This window comes from Gasterosteus aculeatus, chromosome 5 (genome assembly GCF_964276395.1).
Source record: "Gasterosteus aculeatus chromosome 5, fGasAcu3.hap1.1, whole genome shotgun sequence".
Lineage (NCBI taxonomy): Eukaryota > Metazoa > Chordata > Actinopteri > Perciformes > Gasterosteidae > Gasterosteus > Gasterosteus aculeatus.
The window spans coordinates 15,694,300-15,714,577 of NC_135692.1; the positions used below are offsets into that span (position 1 = coordinate 15,694,300).

General features: G+C 46.6%; 2 protein-coding genes across 3 annotated transcripts; both read left to right on the plus strand.

The window, feature by feature from the left end:
- The first annotated feature begins 2,141 nt into the window (after window positions 1-2,141).
- Window positions 2,142-10,839, plus strand: LOC120819307 (leukocyte immunoglobulin-like receptor subfamily B member 2). 2 transcript variants are annotated; one of them, XM_078102492.1, is made up of 10 exons: window positions 2,142-2,575; window positions 5,130-5,167; window positions 6,964-7,033; window positions 8,003-8,041; window positions 8,139-8,363; window positions 8,456-8,731; window positions 8,856-9,134; window positions 9,251-9,478; window positions 9,804-9,923; window positions 9,999-10,839. In XM_078102492.1, exons 3-10 carry the CDS (start codon window positions 7,000-7,002, stop codon window positions 10,169-10,171), a joined length of 1,374 nt encoding a protein of 457 aa, XP_077958618.1. In that variant the 5' UTR covers window positions 2,142-2,575; window positions 5,130-5,167; window positions 6,964-6,999; the 3' UTR covers window positions 10,172-10,839. The 2 variants fall into 2 exon arrangements, with proteins under 2 accessions (XP_077958618.1, XP_040032515.2); XM_040176581.2 differs by lacking the exons at window positions 2,142-2,575; window positions 5,130-5,167 and adding an exon at window positions 6,502-6,698.
- A 264-nt stretch (window positions 10,840-11,103) lies between these two features.
- Window positions 11,104-19,174, plus strand: LOC120819309 (vascular cell adhesion protein 1). The gene is made up of 8 exons (XM_078102493.1): window positions 11,104-11,512; window positions 12,409-12,446; window positions 14,091-14,129; window positions 14,259-14,483; window positions 14,576-14,851; window positions 17,865-18,143; window positions 18,260-18,487; window positions 18,730-19,174. Exons 2-8 carry the CDS (start codon window positions 12,413-12,415, stop codon window positions 18,897-18,899), a joined length of 1,251 nt encoding a protein of 416 aa, XP_077958619.1. The 5' UTR covers window positions 11,104-11,512; window positions 12,409-12,412; the 3' UTR covers window positions 18,900-19,174.
- The last annotated feature ends 1,104 nt before the right edge of the window (window positions 19,175-20,278 follow it).

The following is a 20,278-nucleotide window of genomic DNA, read 5'->3' on the forward strand; positions in this document are numbered from 1 at the left end:
GCTGTAGGGGAAGAAGTTTGTCAGTGTTCACAGCTGGAGTCATTTCTATGAACTGCACATGCAGAGACAAAAGGACGTTTTAGCAGAACATACGGAAGTTAAAACGAAAAAGGACAATGAAGGTTCACCTCTTTATATGGAGTTCTCAATCCAGGACCTGGACTTTCCTCACAACAGATGGTTTGAAAGACAATGGGAGTGGGCACGTGGGGTCAAAGGTCTCCATAACAGAATTCAGTAGGTCTATATGCAAAAGATTTAATGGCAGACTGTTTCTATTCGCCGCTGAAGTTACGGCAATAATCTTGGGGCTGCAGTGGGTGGAAGAGGTCAGGCCTGAGAGAGGTCATCTGCTCAGACTCTGCTGCAGTATTAAACAAATCAACACGAGAGGATTCAGTGCTGGAAATATCACTGTTAATGTCAAGGCTCCAAAGACTTAGAGAGTTTTCATATGTGCTGGGTTCCTGCACACGAACGTGTGGAGGAAATGAGAGAGCCGACCGGATCTCCAAGGAAACGCTTAAGGTCAAAGAAGAGGAAATATACAGAATATTCCTTTCGGGTCACACATGACTGAACTCCGTTTTTAATGGGAACAGATAAGTGTGATATTTGCAACGATACTGAAGACGTGGAGCGTGTTATGATGAGGTGCCGAAAATAAAACACTGAAAGAAACATGTTGAAGGTTAAAACCTGCCAGCTGGGTAGAAGGTGGAGTGTGGAGGGAGTTCTGGATCGGGGGGGGGGGGGGGGGGGCAGAGTGCTTTAGGGCACTGCTGCAATTTGTCAAAGGAACGGGACCAGGCCGGAGGATCTAGTTGGTAATATGAACAGTACCCTGAATCTGTGCACTCCGGTACAGTAGGTGGCGGTATGAACATAGAGACGTTGGTTGTGATTCCAACCGAAAGATGAAGACAACGCTTTATATCGTCGACTATCGAATTGAATTATTACTGCTGTAAAGTGTTGGCTTAAAAAAAAAAAGTATTTTTCTGTTTTTGCATTGTGATCATTTCAGTTCATTGTTAATAAATGATTTCTTTCTGTATTCCTCCATTACTCGTCAAGAAATATATAAAAAAAAAAAAGTCCTATCTGTTATGTTGGAAAATGTTATGGAATGTCAAAAAAAAATTGAATAAAGTTTAAAAAGTATTCGGACTAAAAATGTTTTAAAAAAAGTCAAATATTATGTTGACAAAATGTAATTTCTCCGAAAAGTCTCACTTGAGATCAACTGGCAAGCAGATGGTCAATCTAGGTTCCTTAAAGCACATTATAACCAACTTTAGCCAAACTAATTGTTGGGTCGTAGTAACAAACCATGACACCTGCTGATTACACCAGAGAATGATTCACAGCACGAGAAACAAAGACACTCAGTCAGCTGCAGGTTTTACTTGCTGCACGTCTCCCTGGCAGGTAAGATCCACTGAAACCACACTGGGATTGCTGGAGTTAAAAGTTGTTTTATATAACAAGATATTAAACAAGGATTGTCTCTAATATAAATAATAAAAGTGATTCCCCTCAAGGATCAGGTTGATTGGTGACTCCAAATTGTGTGAATGTGAGTGTGAATGGTTGTATGTCTCTGTGTAGCCCTGCGATTGGTTGGCGACCAGTCCAGGTTGGACCCCGTCTCTCGCCCGAAGTTGGCTGGGATGGACTCCAGCCCCCCCGCGACCCTGGACAAGCGGTTTGGCGATGGATGGATGGATTCCCCTCAAACTCAGTTTGGCCGAATAAAATAAAGAGCACTACGCACAGAATGTTTTGCTTCATTAACAGAACATATAATATAATTCACTTTCAACAAAAAAAGTGGATCATTGTTGGAATGCATTAAGCATTCCAAGTATTGTTCCTCGAATCTTTATAGAACTTATTTAATATTTTTTATTACTGTATTTATCCTGTTGATTATGTGGAGTATTCTGTAAAATGTAAATAGCAATTAGCAGTAAAAAAAATTAAACAATTATGATTTATTAATTATAAAGTTGATTTTTGTTTATAAAAAAGTATTTTCTTCCCCGATGATTTCTGTGACATTGCACGTAACAAACAATAGTTTATGGAGCTTTGTCATTAGATCCTCCGGGAACAGAAAAAACATTTACGGCAAACACATGGTCGAGAAGATACTCATTCAACGTTACGTGGAATCTGCATGAGGAGGAGGAGGAGGGTCCATGTCTATAAATACCCAACTGAGATCGACCACTTTTCGCACTCGACGCTATTGCAATGCAGAGCAGCAAAGGGACAAACACACAAGACAGACAACACCAAAGTCCAAAGAATAGTGATCGACGCTTGAATCCCACAAAAGAAGAAAAGATAAACCGAAAGTAAAAACATTCCTCCTCTGTTTGGTCCCGGTGACGTCACCCGCTGCTCCGCTTCCAGGGGACGAGGGAAGCTGCAGATAAAGTTGGACCCGCACAGCACAGAAACTGGTTGGAGCTTTAACTCCATTTGCGTGGTGTGAAGCCTCGTTGTCGCCGATCTGCACCCTGGTCCGGATCCCGAAGCAGGAATACGGCCACTGCTCTCCTGGCAGGTAGCAAGGGATACCTGCACCCAACTCTCTTCCCTTGCACAGACCACACACAAGGCATTTAAAGGGGCAATGAACCTATGCCCATCCTGCTCTGCTGAGCACTAGTGGGCATGGGTTCGAATCCTGTTCAGTTCAATCTTTTAATATATATTTTCTTAACTATATTATTTTGTACATGGTTTTGGTAAACGTCACACAATGGCCGTCAAAAAACAATAACCTTTTTTATCCAAATGTGTCGATATAGCGTTGCACATGTTTGGAAGTGTTGTACGACCCGGCCAAGGTAACCAGTTGTTTCAGATCCACTTCACCAAAAGGTTTCCGCCATAGTGATCTACGTCGACGTAATGGATAGATTATGGCAAGGGTGATGTTCCGTCAGTCTCCGTCGCATACAATTGGTGTTTTGATGTTTTGCCCAACGGGGTTCGAATCCAGGTCGTAACGATCTTTCCTTTACTATATTTTCTTAAATAAATGTATTCATACGTGGCTGTGATGTTGTGCTCACTTATACAATCATAAACGCTGCAATGGATATGTCATGCTTTTTGAAGATTTTCAGCAATATTACATTACATTACATGTCATTTAGCTGACGCTTTTATCCAAAGCGACTTACAATAAGTGCATTCAACCATAGGGTACAAACTCAGGAGAACAAGAAACAAGAAAGTGCAATTTCCTCAAATAAGCCAATTCACAATTTGCTATAGATGAGTGATGTTACAAGTACAATTTAAGTGCTACATTTGTTAGTCTTTAGTCGAGGTAGAGTCTGAAGAGGTGTGTCTTTAGTTTGCGGCGGAAGATGTGAAGGCTTTCTGCGGTCCTGGTGTCTTCAGAGAGCTCGTTCCACCATTTCAGAGCAAGGACAGCAAAGAGTCGCAATCTAGTCGAGTGTTTTGCTCTCAGTGAGGGAGGGACGAGTAGTTTTGCAGATGCAGAGCGGAGAGTACGGGTTGGGATGTAGGGTTTGACCATGTCCTGGATGTAAGCTGGACCCGATCCATTCACTGCATGGGACGTGGGCACCAATGTTTTGAACTGGATGCGGGTGGCCACCGGTAGCCAGTGAAGAGAGCGGAGGAGTGGAGTAGTGTGGGAGAATTTAGGTTAAAGACCAGTCGAGCTGCTGCATATGTTTGTGAATGTGTGACGAATCAGGGAACTGAGGTGGACACATCTGCTGCTGTGGAGTAAACACAAACACGCACGCGTAGGGAAACCAGTAGGTGTAAAAACCAGTAGGGGAGTAACACCGGCCGCACACCGGGACAACCGCTCCATGTTCTCTTGGCAGGTAGCAAGGGATACCTGCACCCAACTCCCTTCCCTTGCACAGACCAGACACAGGGCATTTAAAAGGCGCAATGAACCTATGCCCATCCTGCTGTGCTGAGCACTGGTGGGCAACAGCTGGCTCCAACTACCAATTCACCCCGCACACTAACGCTGTTAATATCCTACAAAGCAATGATAGAAGTCTAATCGCCAACGTGCAAGAATTATTTGTGGCTGATCTGAAAGATGTGCCAGACGTTATCTGTATTTATCAGGATCGTCGGGATCCGAACCTGGGTCTCCGTGTAGCAGGCAGATTGCCTACCACTGTGCTACAAGTGATGATGACTCCAATGCAGAGACAGAGAGAGACGAGTTGCTGGTAGGGAATCAAAAAAGGTTTCTTTCTTTGAATAGAGCAGAGGATTCCAGAAGGCTTGACAGCAACTCAAAAATACTTCCAGACAACTAAAAACAAAGTCTGGGCAATTAACAAGGTAACTAAGGGTGTCCAAAAAAGAGGCAACATAATATCTCAAGAACCAAAACAGGATTAACAGAGGTAAAGAATCTAGGCAGAGGTCCTCTTAGAAACTCACATGGCTAAGCTCAACGTGTCAACTTCCCAGACTCTGCAAACACAAGGAAACTCAGGTGGCCTTTTAAAGGCTAGCAAATAAGGCACAGGTGAACACAATGAAAACAATTAAGACAACACACATGTGACAGGAATAACAGGAACACTGAGGACCCCACATGGTCCTTCAGGGTACTGCAGTCCAAAAACCCTGACAGTATTCAAGAAACTAAATCCTCGATTGGACTTTGTCATTTCAGGATGCAGCTCTGTCAGATGTACTAGAACTAGAAAACAAGGGCAAGGGTGTGTAACATTTATAAAAATATACTTAAGCATGTATACATGCTATAGGGAAATGAATGTACCAGAGAATGTGTTTTGTACTCAATCACACTCCCGTGACCACATCACCCCTGTACTCCCCATCTAACAACGGATCAAATACAAAATCCTTCTCCTCACTCACAAAGCCCTCCATAATCAGGCCCCCTTCTACCTCACCGACCTGCTCCACCTCAAGTGGTTCTTTCATCCTGTGTCACAATTAACAAAGTACTGGTTAAGTTCATTTAAGGTGAGGTTTGGTATGCTAGTCCCGACAGCAACTTCCTCAACATGACACAAAACAGACGTTTAAGTGTCCGATCACACTCCACAGCTCATCACTGCTTCTCTTCTCTCCGACAGAGCAATGAGGGCAATACAACGTCTGCTGCTCCTGGCAGGTAAGATCCAGTGAAACTAAACTGGGATTGCTGGGCTTAAAAGTTCATCAGTCATTTTCAACCGCCTATCTGGGGTGAGGGTTGCAGGGGCAACAGTTCCAGCAGGGGACGGGGAATGGAGGGGTAATTCCTATAACATATGCTTTCCGCTCCGGTCCCCTCATACTGTCTTGTCCTATATGCTTTCTGGTCCCCTTCCTTGTACACCGTTGTCCCGTGGTTTGGGCATTGTGGAGCTCCGATGGGTTTTAAAAGCTTCTCTTTACACCAAGAAGCTTGTCAGATCACTGTCCCCTTTCAGCTAAGTTGAGTCATTGAACTCCTGTCTGTGCTTCTGGCTTGTGTTTGATGATTTTGTGTATTCTTTATTTTTGTTCTTGCTAGTCTGTAATAAATACTTATTATCCACAAATTTCCACCACACATGCCTGCATTGACCCTTCATGCAAACTTTTCAAATTTTCTGCATTCACGTCTAGTCGTTTTTGACTCATATCTAAACAAAAGTGAATCCAGAAAGAAAGATCACTCCCTACAAAAGATTTAACTTCAACTTTGAAGCTAAACCTTCATTCAACTTTTCTGCATTCACAGGCTTCTGTGGAAATCGGGCTAAGTTGTCGAGGTCAAACGTTGTTTTGTTGTGATGCTTTGTGATCTTTTTTAACTAATTTCTAAACAAAAATAAACCCGGAAAATAAAATGAAGAGCACTACGCACAGAAGGTTTAGCTTCATTTACCGAACAAATAATATCATTTTATAAAAAGTGGATCATTTTGTCTGAAATCCCCTGTCTTTCTGTTTTGTTAAAACTCTTTAACGAAACAGAATGCAAAACCTTCTCTGTTTAGCACAGAGAAGGTTTTGCATTACCTTCTCTGTTTAGCACAGAGAAGGTTTTGCATTACCTTCTCGGTTTAGCACAGAGAAGGTTTTGCATTAGACTTGAAATGTGTCTGGCTTTAAAATTGAGCATACACACTGTAAAACAATATCTATATCAACATTAAAATATATTATTAATATATTGTACATGCACAACAAAAAAGGTACATAGAGCAACAAAAAGGGTTGAACCTGCTTCAAGGCCTTTTTCCTGAACTGTTTTCCAGAGAAAGAAACCGATGCAGGGCTGGACTCTGGTGGCCATTTCAAGTCACTGATCCAGAGAACAGTATATTAAAAAAAAAGTTCTCAGAATGTTGCTCTCTTAGAAATATGTCAACCATGGCTGTTTTCTAGTTCTCTGAATGTATTTGCATAAAACGTGTTTCAACGTTCGCGCTGTGGGCTCATCTGGGTTCATCTTCTTCTCGTAAAAAGACGACTTATGGAAATATAATAAGTACATTTAGAAAAAAGTAATACACCAAATAAATGTTTAGCTTTATAAAAAGAATTAAGCTTTTTTTTAAATATGCTTTATTATAATACCTTGGTGTGGATGGATGTGTCTGACTACAGTAAGTATGGAAAGTCCCTGTGGAACCAGAAGAGGAAGCTGAAACATCACTTTCGGGTTCGACATGGTACGGGAAATGTTTTTGCCATTTCGGCAGCTCAGCTCAGAGACGTGCATTTTGCTGACACACATCTGTGTACTAGTTAAGTTCATTTAAGGCGAGGTTTGGTATGTTACTTGGAAAGCCTTTTAGTATGGTTTAATATGGTTGCAGAGGGGAAGTATACTTAATAACCTTTGTAGCGTTTCTTGGTGGGCTCGGCTCAGCCCCGACAGCCACTTTCTCAACGTGACTCAAAACAGACGTTTAAGTGTCCGGTCTCACTCCACAGCTCACCACTGCTCCTCTGCGTCTCTACGACAGAGACATGAGGACAATACAGCGCCTGCTGCTCCTGGCAGGTAAGAGCCAGTGAAACTACACCGGGATTGCTGGGGTTAAAAATATTATTTATATACATATAAATATATATATTTATCTGGATATTGGTGATCGAGGGAATTAATACATTTTTCAAATTTCCAAAACTAAATGACAAAAGAATCCAAAGGGTGGTGGGAATCAGTGTGTTCCGAATTCCTCTTTTTGAACTTTGTCTGCTCAGCACTAACTTAGTTTTTTCCACTCTTTCTCTTTCTCTTGACTAATATAATTATAAAAGTGATTCCCCTCAAACTCAGATTGGCCGATCATCGCGTTGCTCCAGCCAGCGTCTCCCTGATCCGCCGGGCTTCATTGATTTTTAATGCAAACTGTTCAAATTGTCTGCATCCACAGGCGGCTTCTGTGGAATTCTGGAAACTAGTCGAGTTCAAACTTTGTCTTGTTGTGACGTTTTTTAACCGGAGAGTTTGGAAAGACAGAAATGGTTCTAAAATGTGATCGTTTTTGACTAATTTCTGTCACGGTGTGGTTCACTTCCTGTCTTATTTTGTAGTTTTCTGCCACTCGTGTCCCCGGGTAACTTCACTTCCTGCCTTGTCATGTCGTCCCCTGTGATCGTCTTAATAGTTTCCACCTGTGTCCAATCACCTGCACCTCCCCTAGTGTATTTAAACCATGTGTGTCTGTTGTCACTTGTCGCGTCATTGTCTTTCGTCACGCATGTTCTTGTCTCCTGTTGCGGATGGCCGTAGGGTCATGCCTGTGTGTTTTTGCCCCTTGGCCTTTTGGATTTTGGATCTTGTAACTATTAAAGTCTTTTGTTTCGGAGAAGTCTGCATTTGAGTCCTGCCTTCCACCCGCACCCCTGACAAATTTCCAATAAAAAATGAACTCAGAAAATAAAATATATTTACTGAAAAAATAATTCGAATTTTATAAAAAGTGGATCATTTTGACTGAAATCCCGTCTTTCTGTTTCGTTATAGAGATTTTGCTACTTGCAAGATGTCAGCAAAAGCCACAAGGTAACCAGCGTCTCGTGTGTCCATAACAACCCTGTGTGGTTCCCCGTAGTGACACAAACCATCTCAATGTCTTTTCTTTGGTCTCCTGCCTCCTCAGTTCAAATGTCACCTCTACTAGAGAAGATCTTTTTAGGGGACTTAATTCTTCTGAGATGTGGCGTCTCCACTGACAGTGAAGTGACATGGTACGTGAACGACACGGTACAAGCGCAGAGGAACCACACCCTGAAGATTGAAGCTGCTGCACCCGAGCACTCAGGCAGGTATCAATGCCAGCATGGCAACGGGCCAAAGAGTGACGACTATCCCATCAACGTCCTGGGTAAATTCACCACGCCAACACACGTATTGCATCCAACTCCCAGTGATGTAAAAGGGAAATATAATTGTATTATTCATCTTTTAACCGTTCAGGTTACGCTCCCAAGGCCACGCTCATCATCCGGACCGGCCAGCCTGTGGTGCGAAACGGAGGCTCAGTCGTCCTGCAGCTGGACTATGACGATGGTGTAAAGGGATGGAAGTGCTGGGTCAACACGGGAGAGCAGACAAAGACTGTTCGACTCAGGCGGAGCGATGAGAAGGCAGTGAGTATGTCCTTTCAACCCAACAGACTGGAAGTGCCAGAGAGCGTTTTCTGGTGTACTAATCAAACTCTCAGGAGCAACCAAATCCGGGTCAGAACCTCAGGTAGGCAGACTGTTATTTTAATTCTCCACTATAGAGGGACATTCTTCACTAGGAACAATCCCTGTTATATTATTCAGCTCAGTGCCGGCCTCAGAAGTCTGTTTTTGTTTTGTTTTACTTTCAGAGAAGGACGTGTGGTTGGAGATGTACCCTCTGCCCGCTGTGGTTGGAGTGAGTCTGACCCTGAAGTGCCTCGCCTGGGGCACCGATAGAGTCACCCGCGCTGTTTTCTACAAAGACAATTCAATCATTCAGGAAACCCAGCAGACGACCTACCAGATCAATAATGTGACAGAATCTACTGGTGGAAGATATAAGTGTGAGGCCACCTACACACACGTGCAACGCACCTCTGGGCCCCCGTACCAAGTGGTCTCCGATGACCAAGATGTGTTTGTCCAAGGTAAACGTAACCAACACACAGCTTTGCTCTTCTGTGGAACACTGTATGCTTTACACACCTTTTCTTCCTCCAGTAGGCGACTCCTGAAGTCTGTCCCCTCCTTTGTCCCTTTTCAGTGTCTCCCATGAGGGCGGTGCTGGACGTCTTTGGGGCCTCTAGCATGTCGTGTTCTTGCCGGCTTTGTCCCGCCGATAGCACCTATCGCTGGTACAAGACAGATAATGGCGAGGCACGGCCGCTTATTGGTTCCAAGCAACGGGTCATGACGCCAGAAGAGAGAGGCACCTACGCATGTCGATTCGTTTGGACCGAGGGGAGGTCCTTGCTCAGCAACGTCCACAGCTGTAAGCTCCTGCTAATTGAATTTGACATGGTTTCCCTTTACATATTATTACAAATACAAAGACTGATCAACAAATGATGCTAAATAAAGTCGCATTGTAAGAATTGCAGAACAGTGTTTTTGATCTTAACCCACGTGCAGAATAAATGTCTGAATCTTTGTGGCATCACATTAACTAATTGAAGAATAATACTAAACCGCTAAAAATATTGAGATATTTATCGATATAAAAATAATGACAAAAGCGGAAAATGTAACTCATATTTACCATTAAAAGATCTCAGTCACAAGCATTTCCACTCACGTATGTTTAATCTCTGTTTCAGATCAACCCAAAGGCATTCCAATTACAGTTATAATTGTGATCGTGGTGGTTCCTCTATTAGTGTGTGTGTGTGCGGGTTTGGTTGTTGTTTACATATTTTATAAGAAGAGAAATACCACTGGTAAGTAACAATTACGTATTCTCCACTTTTTTAATAAACTGATGCCATTAAATAGCACTTCCCTTTTACTTTTAGAACAACTTTACCAGGACGTGCCAATGAGATCTCGCGACACCGCTGACGGCGGATACGATGAGCTGCAGAAAAGTTCCCAAAAGGAGTCCGAGCACGACGCACTGAAGAAACAAGACGTTGGCGAGGGGATCTACCACACCCTGGGGATGGAGGGGGCAGCGGGGGGGGAGTGAGCGTAGGCGGCCATGGGGAAGGACAAGGATTGAGAATATGAGATTGGGGAGACAGCAGAGGAACAAAAGACATAGACACATAGACACACATGAAGGACCGATGGGTCTCAGTAGCTTTTTATTGTTAGAAAAAGTTCATTTTTTCCACAAACCAGAAGAGTCAAGGAATACCTTTGTCCAATCCTTAACATCCAATTCTTTCATCAGAAGTTGACTTTGTGAAGATATAAGGGAAACAGAAGCCCGGGTCATGACCCACAATTGTGAAATTAAAGTTTTACTGGGAGTTAGGAAAAAAAAAGCCAAATAACAAAAATGATATATACTTTATGAATGTATGTTGCATAGCACAGCAGGAAGCAGTTTGCATTTTATTTTATTTTACTGTAGTGTTCTGTAAAATGTAAATAGCCATTAGAAGTAAAAAAGAGAGAATTATGATTTATTAATTATGAAGTTGATTTTTGTTTCTGAAAATGTATTTTCTTCCCCGATGATTTCTGTGACATCGTGTGTAACAAACAATAGTTCATAGTCTGTGCTTTTGCATTCTAAACATAAAACGTCTGTATATCATTGTGCCGAGCAGATATCGGGTTAAAATGCAACTCACCTTTTGGGGGGTGAAATTTAAAATAAATCACTTTCTCTAGCAGGGACCAAGTGAATGTGTTTATCGATGGGATTGTGAGTTGATCCGTGTAGTGGTCGGATGGGTTGAGAGGAGCTTCGTCATTAGATCCTCCGGGAACAAAAGACCCCCCAAACGGTTTGGCCGGACAGGGGGGGGGGACCCCTGTTATAATCATGCTACTTGCGAGTGTTGTGCCAGATTCTCAACACAGTTAGAAAAAACCTTTACGGCAAACACATGGTCGTGAACATACTCATTTAACGTTACGTGGAATCCTCATGAGGAGGAGGAGGAGGAGGAGGAAGAGGAGGGTCCATGTCTATAAATACCCAACTGAAATCGACCACTTTTCGCACTCGACGCTACTGAAATGCAGAGCAGCAAAGGGACAAACACACAAGACAGACAACACCAAAGTCCAAAGAATAGTGATCGACGCTTGAATCCCACAAAAGAAGAAAAGACAAACCGAAAGTAAAAACATTCCTCCTCTGTTTGGTCCCGGTGACGTCAGCCGCTGCTCCGCTTCCAGGGGACGAGGGAAGCTGCAGATAAAGTTGGACCCGCACAGCACAGAAACTGGTTGGAGCTTTAACTCCATTTGCGTGGTGTGAAGCCTCGTAGTCGCCGATCTGCACCCTGGTCCGGATCCCGAAGCAGGAATACGGCCACTGCTCTCCTCCGCGGAACCAGCCGCCAACAGACAGGTAGAACCGGCCGCACACCGGGACAACCGCTCCATGTTCTCCTGGCAGGTAGCAAGGGATACCTGCACCCAACTCCCTTCCCTTGCACAGACCAGACCCAGGGCATTTAAAGGGTCAATGAAATATGATACGAGGGTGTGTAACGGCCCTGCGGACGGCCAATCGGCCGGGGAGCCGATGGGTGTCGGCCCGGAGGGCGGCCAGAACTCTGGCTCGGGGGCGTCGGCTGCAGGACACAAGCCGGGCACCGGTCCAACCCCTGACAGAACCGCCCCGCCCCCCTCAAGGGCCAGATCCCAGATAGCCCTAGAGTTTATAGATATCCGATGGTGGTTGACGCACACGTCTGCAACCTTGGAGTTATGTTTGACAGCAACCTCTCCTACGAACACCATGTCAAACAAATCTCTAGAACTGCCCTTTTCCACCTAAAAAACACAGCCCGTCTGAGCCCATCACTCTCCACATCTGCTGCAGAAACTCTGATCCGGGCCTTCATCACCTCTAGAATAGAATAGCATTATTTATGGCGCATCATCCAAGATCCTAAATAAACTCCAGTACATCCAAAGCTCTGCTGCTCGACTGCTCACCCACTCACACTCCCGTGACCACATCACCCCTGTACTCCCCATCTAACAACGGATCCAATACCAAATCCTTCTCCTCACTCACAAAGCCCTCCATAATCAGGCCCCCTTCTACCTCACCGACCTGCTCCACCTCAAGTGGTTCTTTATTCCTGTGTCACAATTAACAAAGTACTGGTTAAGTTCATTTAAGGTGAGGTTTGGTATGCTAGTCCCGACAGCAACTTCCTCAACATGACACAAAACAGACGTTTAAGTGTCCGATCACACTCCACAGCTCATCACTGCTTCTCTTCTCTCCGACAGAGCAATGAGGGCAATACAACGTCTGCTGCTCCTGGCAGGTAAGATCCAGTGAAACTAAACTGGGATTGCTGGGCTTAAAAGTTCATCAGTCATTTTCAACCGCCCATCTGGGGTGAGGGTTGCAGGGGCAACAGTTCCAGCAGGGGACGGGGAATGGAGGGGTAATTCCTATAACATATGCTTTCCGCTCCGGTCCCCTCATACTGTCTTGTCCTATATGCTTTCTGGTCCCCTTCCTTGTACGCCGTTGTCCCGTGGTTTGGGCATTGTGGAGCTCCGATGGGTTTTAAAAGCTTCTGTTTACACCAAGAAGCTTGTCAGATCTTCCGGCTCCTCGACTAATTTGAGTCATTGAACTCCTGTCTGTGCTTCTGGCTTGTGTTTGATGATTTTGTGTATTCTTTATTTTACTTACTGTTACTTATTATCCACTAATTTCCACCACACATGCCTGCTTGTTTTGTGCGATTTCATATACCTTTATTAACCATTTTGTAATCGATGGGGAAAAACAAATCTCATTTCACATTTGGTAGAGAACACTGAGGGGGAGGCCTTTGATGGATCTCGATGATCGAGGGAATTAATCAATTACTCAAATTTCCAAAACTTACTAAATGACAAAAGAATCCAACGGGCAGCAGAAAGCTGTTTGTTTTGAACTTTGTCTCCTCAGCACAAACTTTTCTCTTATTAGTTCTGTTGGAATAAAAGATGTCACTGTTATTGTCACTAATACAAATAATAAAAGTGATTCCCCTCAAACTCAGTTTGGCCGATCATCACGTTGCTCCAGCCAGCGTCTCCCTGCTATCCGCCGGGCTTCATTGACTCTTCATGCAAACTTTTAAAATTGTCTGCATTCACGTCGTCATTTTTGACTCATTTCATTTGACTCATGAATCCAGAAAATAAAATAAAGAGCACTACCTACAAAATTCAACTTTTGTGCATTCAAAGGCTTCTGTGGAATTATGGAAAACAAGTCGAGGTCAACGTTGTCTTGTTGTGATGCTTTTTACCCAGAGAGGTTGGAAGGACAGATACGCTTCTAAAATGTCTTTTTAGAAACAATCTTTTTTGACAAAGATAAACCCAGAAAATAAAATAAAGAGCACTACGCCAGAAAAAATAATATAATTCGCTGTCAACAAAAAAAGTGGATCATTTTGTCTGAAATCCCCTGTTCTACGTGGAAGAGACTACAGTTTGCTGTGTATTACAGATATTTATTTTAAATAATACCTATTGTGGCTAAAAGTTGTCGCTCTTGGCCTTTCCTTTGTCCCCTATTTATGCGTCCTATTAGTTTTAACCACACAGGGAGATCGGGTCCAGTTGTCCGACGCGCAGCCTTGCCTCCCAACAGAAAACCAGGAGCAAATTGTTGTTCACTTGCTTGTTATTTATTGTAATAAAAAACATAAAAGAAAGATAAGTTGTAAGTCATCAATTGTTTGGATGATGATGCCAATGACCATCAGGCGCAGTCACAGGGCTGAGGCCGAGGTCAAAAACCCATTTCTCCCCCAACCATGCGCCATTCACACCAACTTATAGGAGCGCGCGACTGACCTGTAGGGCCACACTTTAATTATAACACAAATAAAAAAATAGAAATTAGTTATTTAAATATATGGAAATGCAGCTCCTACAATACCTTTTTTTCTGTTTCGTTATAGAGTTTGTGCTCCTTGCAAGATGTCAGCAAAAGCCACAAGGTAACCAGCGTCTTGTGTGTGCAGAAGCTCCATGTTCCCTGCATTACCTCGTGCATAACAACCCTGTGCGGTTCCCCGTAGTGACACAAACCATCTCAATGTCTTTTCTTTGGTCTCCTGCCTCCTCAGTTCAAATCTCACCTCCACTAGAGAAGATCTTTTTAGGGGACCTAATTCTTCTGAGATGTGGCGTCTCCACTGACAGTGAAGTGACATGGTACGTGAACGACACGGTACAAGCGCAGAGGAACCACACCCTGAAGATTGAAGCTGCTGCACCCGAGCACTCAGGCAGGTATCGATGCCAGCATGGCAACGGGTCAAAGAGTGACGACTATCCCATCAACGTCCTGGGTAAATTCACCACGCCAACACACGTATTGCATCCAGCTCCCAGTGATGTAAAAGGGAGATATAATTGTATTATCCATCTTTTAACCGTTCAGGTCATGCTCCCAGTGCCGCGCTCATCATCCGGACCGGCCAGCCTGTGGTGCGGAGCGGAGGCTCAGTCGTCCTGCAGCTGGACTATGACGATGGTGTAAAGGGATGGAAGTGCTGGGTCAACACGGGAGAGCAGACAAAGACTGTTCGACTCAGGGGGAGCGATGAGAAGGCAGTGAATGTGTCCTTTCAATCCAACAGACTGGAAGTGCCAGAGAGCGTTTTCTGGTGTGGTGCTGAAAAACTCAGGAGCAACCAAATCCGGGTCAGAACCTCAGGTAGGCAGACTGTTATTTTAATGCTCCACTATAGAGGGACATTCTTTACTAGGAACAATTTCAAGTCAAGTCAAGTCCTTTTATTTTGTATAGCCCAAAATCTCAAATTATAAATTTGCCTCAGAGGGCTTTACAGTCTGTACACATACAACATCCTCTGCCCCGAAACCCTCCATCGGCACAGGAAAAACTCCCCAAAAAAAATGAAAAAAACCCTTACAAGAGGGAAAAAAGGGAGAACGTCAAAGGAGGGATCCCACTCCCGGGATGGACAGACTACAATGGATGCCATGTGTACAGAATGAACAATGTATAATACATGCAATTCCTATGACAGAAATGATTCAAGTAATTGTGAGTAGTAAGCCAGGCGCACAGCAGGACCACTGCAGGGGCAACCACCATCCACAGAATCCTGTGGGGAGGGAGAGCACAGAGATTTTAGGAGAGGGTAATGTCGGTTTATGAGTAAAGTAATATGATTAATATCTAAAATAATGATGATGGCAGCAGCAGGCGTCAGCATGGCCACGGTAGGTGTCAGGACCAGGGTCCCGAAGGAACCACGATCTACGGAGACCTGATAGGGGAGAAAGCACACAGAAAAAAAACTCCCCGAAAGAAGCCCGGGGTAGTCGTCGTCGTCGGCTCGGGGACACGGGAAACGTCCGGGGTAGTCGTCGTCGGCGGCTCGGGGACACGGGAAACGTCCGGGGTAGTCGTCGTCGGCTCGGGGACACGGGAAACGTCCGGGGTAGTCGTCGTCGTCGGCTCGGGGACACGGGAAACGTCCGGGGTAGTCGTCGGCGGCTCGGGGACACGGGAAACGTCCGGGGTAGTCGTCGGCGGCTCGGGGACACGGGAAACGTCCGGGGTAGTCGTCGGCGGCTCGGGGACACGGGAAACGTCCGGGGTAGTCGTCGGCGGCTCGGGGACACGGGAAACGTCCGTGGTAGTCGGCGGCGGCTCGGGGACACGGGAAACGTCCGGGGTAGTCGTCGTCGGCTCGGGGACACGGGAAACGTCCGGGGTAGTCGTCGGCGGCTCGGGGACACGGGAAACGTCCGGGGTAGTCGTCGGCGGCTCGGGGACACGGGAAACGTCCGGGGTAGTCGTCGTCGGCTCGGGAACACGGGAAACGTCCGGGGTAGTCGTCGTCGGCTCGGGGACACGGGAAACGTCCGGGGTAGTCGTCGTCGGCTCGGGGACACGGGAAACGTCCGGGGTAGTCGTCGTCGGCTCGGGGACACTGGAAACGTCCGGGGTAGTCGGCTCCGGCTCGGGGACACGGAACACCTCCGGCTCGGGGACACTGGAAACGTCCGGGGTAGTCGGCTCCGGCTCGGGGACACGGAACACCTCCAGCTCGGGGACACGGAACACCTCCAGCTCGGGGACACGGAACACCTCCGTAGTCGGCTTCAGCTCGGAGACACGGAACACCTCCGTAGTCGGCTCCAGCTCGGGGACACGGAACACCTCCGTAGTCGGCTCCAGCTCGGGGACACGGAACACCTCCGTAGTCAGCGGCGGCTCAGCCCCCCCCATAACCCACCCCATGGCCCCCCCCTCAAGGGCCGGATCCCAGACGGCCCTCAAATCACCAACGGGAGGGTGGGAGAGGACCATGGGATGGGAGGGAGGGAGTCTGAGTCTCAGAGCGGGGACTGGGGGCGTCGGGGCAGGGACTGGGGGCGTCGGGGCAGGGACTGGCCGAGTCGGGGCTGGGACTGAGAGTCTCGGAGCGGGGACTGGCCGAGTCGGGGCTGGGACTGAGAGTCTCGGAGCGGGGACTGGCCGAGTCGGGGCTGGGACTGAGAGTCTCGGAGCGGGGACTGGCCGCGTCGGGGCAGGGACTGAGAGTCTCGGAGCGGGGACTGGCCGCGTCGGGGCAGGGACTGAGAGTCTCGGAGCGGGGACTGGCCGCGTCGGGGCAGGGACTGAGAGTCTCGGAGCGGGGACTGGCCGCGTCGGGGCAGGGACTGAGAGTCTCGGAGCGGGGACTGGCCGCGTCGGGGCAGGGACTGAGAGTCTCGGAGCGGGGACTGGCCGCGTCGGGGCAGGGACTGAGAGTCTCGGAACGGGAGATCGCTGCGGCGGCCCAGCGGGAACGGGAGATCGCTGCGGCGGCCCAGCGGGAACGGGAGATCGCTGCGGCGGCCCAGCGGGAACGGGAGATCGCTGCGGCGGCCCAGCGGGAACGGGAGATCGCTGCGGCGGCCCAGCGGGAACGGGAGATCGCTGCGGCGGCCCAGCGGGAACGGGAGATCGCTGCGGCGGCCCAGCGGGAACGGGAGATCGCTGCGGCGGCCCAGCGGGAAGTCGGTATTTCCTCCGGCCAGGGCTCCTCATGGGATTTAGGAGATCCCGGAGGTCGAGGCAGGCGAGCTGATAGTCCCTGGGACCGAAGACACAGCTTGTTTTCCGCTGCCAGAAGGGACTTCTTACGTCCAGGTAGTCCGGACCGTAGTCTGGCAGCGCGTCTGCTGAGCCCTTCTTTGGTCGCGTCATTCTGTCAAGGGTGCGGGTGGGAGGCAGGACTCAAACGCAGACTTTGCGGGAAACAAAAGGACTTTAATAGTCAAAGGTCAAAAATCAAAAAGGCCAAGGGGCAAAAACACACAGGCATGCAACTCAAGAGACACGGAAATGCGTGGCGAAAGACAGTGACGCGACAAGTGACACAGGAGACACACGGCTTAAATACACAAGGGAGGTGCAGGTGATTGGACACAGGTGGAAACTATTAAGACGATCACAGGGGATGACGGGACAAGGCAGGAAGTGAAGTTACCCGGGGACACGAGTGGCAGAAAACTACAAAATACAACAGGAAGTGAAACCACATCGTGACAAAAAGAGGAGCTTGATAACTGAAGGCTCTGGCCCCCAGCCTACTTTTTAAAACCCTAGGAACAACAAGTAACCCAGCATCTATGGAGCGCAATCCCTGTTATATTATTCAGCTCAGTGCCGGCCTCAGAAGTCTGTTTTTGTTTTGTTTTACTTTCAGAGAAGGACGTGTCGTTGGAGATGTACCCTCTGCCCGCTGTGGTTGGAGTGAGTCTGACCCTGAAGTGCCTCGCCTGGGGCACCGATAGAGTCACCCGCGCTGTTTTCTACAAAGACAATTCAATCATTCAGGAAAGCCAGGAGCTTACCTACCAGATCAATAATGTGACAGAATCTACTGGTGGAAGATATAAGTGTGAGGCCACCTACACACACGTGCAACGCACCGCTGGGCCCCCGTACCAAGTGGTCTCCGATGACCAAGATGTGTTTGTCCAAGGTAAACGTAACCAACACACAGCTTTGCTCTTCTGTGGAACACTGTATGCTTTACACACCTTTTCTTCCTCCAGTAGGCGACTCCTGAAGTCTGTCCCCTCCTTTGTCCCTTTTCAGTGTCTCCCATGAGGGCGGTGCTGGACGTCTTTGCGGACTCTAGCATGTCGTGTTCTTGTCGGCTTTGTCCCGCCAATAGCACCTATCGCTGGTACAAGATAGATAATGGCCAGGCACGGCTGCTTATTGGTTCCAAGCAACGGGTCATGACGCCAGAAGAGAGAGGCACCTACGCATGTCGATTCGTTTGGACCGAGGGGAGGTCCTTGCTCAGCAACGACTACAGCTGTGAGTTCCTGCTAATTGAATTTTACTTAGTTTCTCTTAACAAGTGTTTTTGATTTTAACCCGCACAAGGGAATAAATGTCTGGATACGTCTGAATCTTTGTGGCATCACAATAACGTTATAGAAGAATAATACTAAACCGCTAAAAATATTGACAAGATCTATGTCAATATTGAAATAATGACAAATGCGGACAATTTAACCCATATTTACATTCACAATCATGTTCCCTCTCTGTTTCAGATCAATCCAAACCCATTCGAATTTGGCTTGTAATTGGTGTGATCGTATTGGTGGTTGTTGGATTAGCAGTGGTTTGCATATGTTTGAAGAAGAGAAATACCACTGTCGGCAAATATGAGCTGGCGCAGAAAGGTCGACCCCGAAATGAGGCCGATACAATACAAATATAATAGCAATATTTCATATAATGCACATAGCCTGCGCCTTTGCATTCTAACATAATCTGTATATCATTGTGTGTGTCAAGAAGATATCAGATTAAAATGCAGTCTCTGGCTTTTGTTTCTAAAAAGCTATTTTTTTTACCGCTGATTTCTGTGACATTGCAAATAACAAATGGCATAATATTGCATAGGCTGTGCTTTTGCATTCTAAAATGCAGTCTCTTGAGAGGGAGTGTCCTCCTTTCCTTTTGTGTGCAATAAATATATTTGATTCCATCCAATTAATGACATATATGTATATATGTATTAAGCATACATGTGTTAACTCTCTAAATGTTAGAAGATAGAAGACAAACAAGAGGACAAAAATGTTCTTTACAATCGTAGCGTCATGTTAAGACACAATCCAGTGCAGCCAGTTCAGCCAGCAGCAATAACTCACCTTTAGGAAAGGTGAGTTACTAAATCACTTTCACTAGCAAGGACCACGCCATCAGCTGAATGCGTTTGACAATATTATTTGCTTGACGTGAGCGATAGGATTGTAAATTGATCCGTCTAGAGGTCGGATGGGTTGTGAGGAGCTGCGTCAGAAAATCCGCCATGGAGGCCGATCACAGTTGACTCCCATGTGTGAGGTGTGATAAGCAACTCGAAGATCTTTGAGATCCAAGTGGATGTAGCGGTGGAATGCTTTCGAGGACCGGCGGCTCATGATTTGGATGAGGTATTCTGGGTTACCGGAGGCTGTAGTCCGGCACTTTGCCAGATTCTGAGGTGAAGAGTGGGTCCGTTGGTGAAAGGCTCTATGATTTTCGAAACTGCACATATGTGGAATAGGTCTCAAATAGACTCGGGGGTGACTGTAAAGACGGGTGTAGGTCAGCCGGATTTGTTGGTTTTCGTTTGCTTTAAGTGGAATGTCATGGTGTCTTCCGAAAGACAGGATAGGCGGCATGTGTTGAACGTGAGAGTTGAAGGGGTAAACGGTCAATGGAATTTTTGGAATAAGCAGATATAACAAAACCTGTCACGTGGACCGGATCAAACGACGGGACGGTTACTTGTATGGTTGTAGAAGCTCTTCAGACGAAAGGCGTTTACGAGTTGAACATCAGTGCTGATCATGGAGGAACTGGCCTCAGAAGGGCCAGGCTTCTGAACCTGGCATGATGGATATCGCATGCAGCATCTTTGTTGATATCTCAACCACTGGGAGTGAATCAGGATGGGCTTGCGAGACCACTCGTGGCTGCACAAGATAGGCCGCAGCTATGATGGGGAAGATTTCGAAGAGTGCGGGAAGTTGCCAGGCAATCTCTCGCAAGCTTTGGAGGCCATCTTTGCTGTGAACCATCTTCTGTTGTAAAAGCCCCCAAAGACCA

Coding starts and splice junctions, on each gene's coding strand:
- LOC120819309 (XM_078102493.1), top strand. CDS start 12,413: ATGAGGGCAATACAACGTCTGCTGCTCCTGGCAG. Junction 12,447..14,090: donor ACGTCTGCTGCTCCTGGCAG/GTAAGATCCAGT, acceptor GTTTCGTTATAG/AGTTTGTGCTCCTTGCAAGA. Junction 14,852..17,864: donor AATCCGGGTCAGAACCTCAG/GTAGGCAGACTG, acceptor TTTTACTTTCAG/AGAAGGACGTGTCGTTGGAG.
- LOC120819307 (XM_040176581.2), top strand. Junction 7,034..8,002: donor GCGCCTGCTGCTCCTGGCAG/GTAAGAGCCAGT, acceptor GTTTCGTTATAG/AGATTTTGCTACTTGCAAGA. Junction 9,479..9,803: donor GCTCAGCAACGTCCACAGCT/GTAAGCTCCTGC, acceptor TCTCTGTTTCAG/ATCAACCCAAAGGCATTCCA.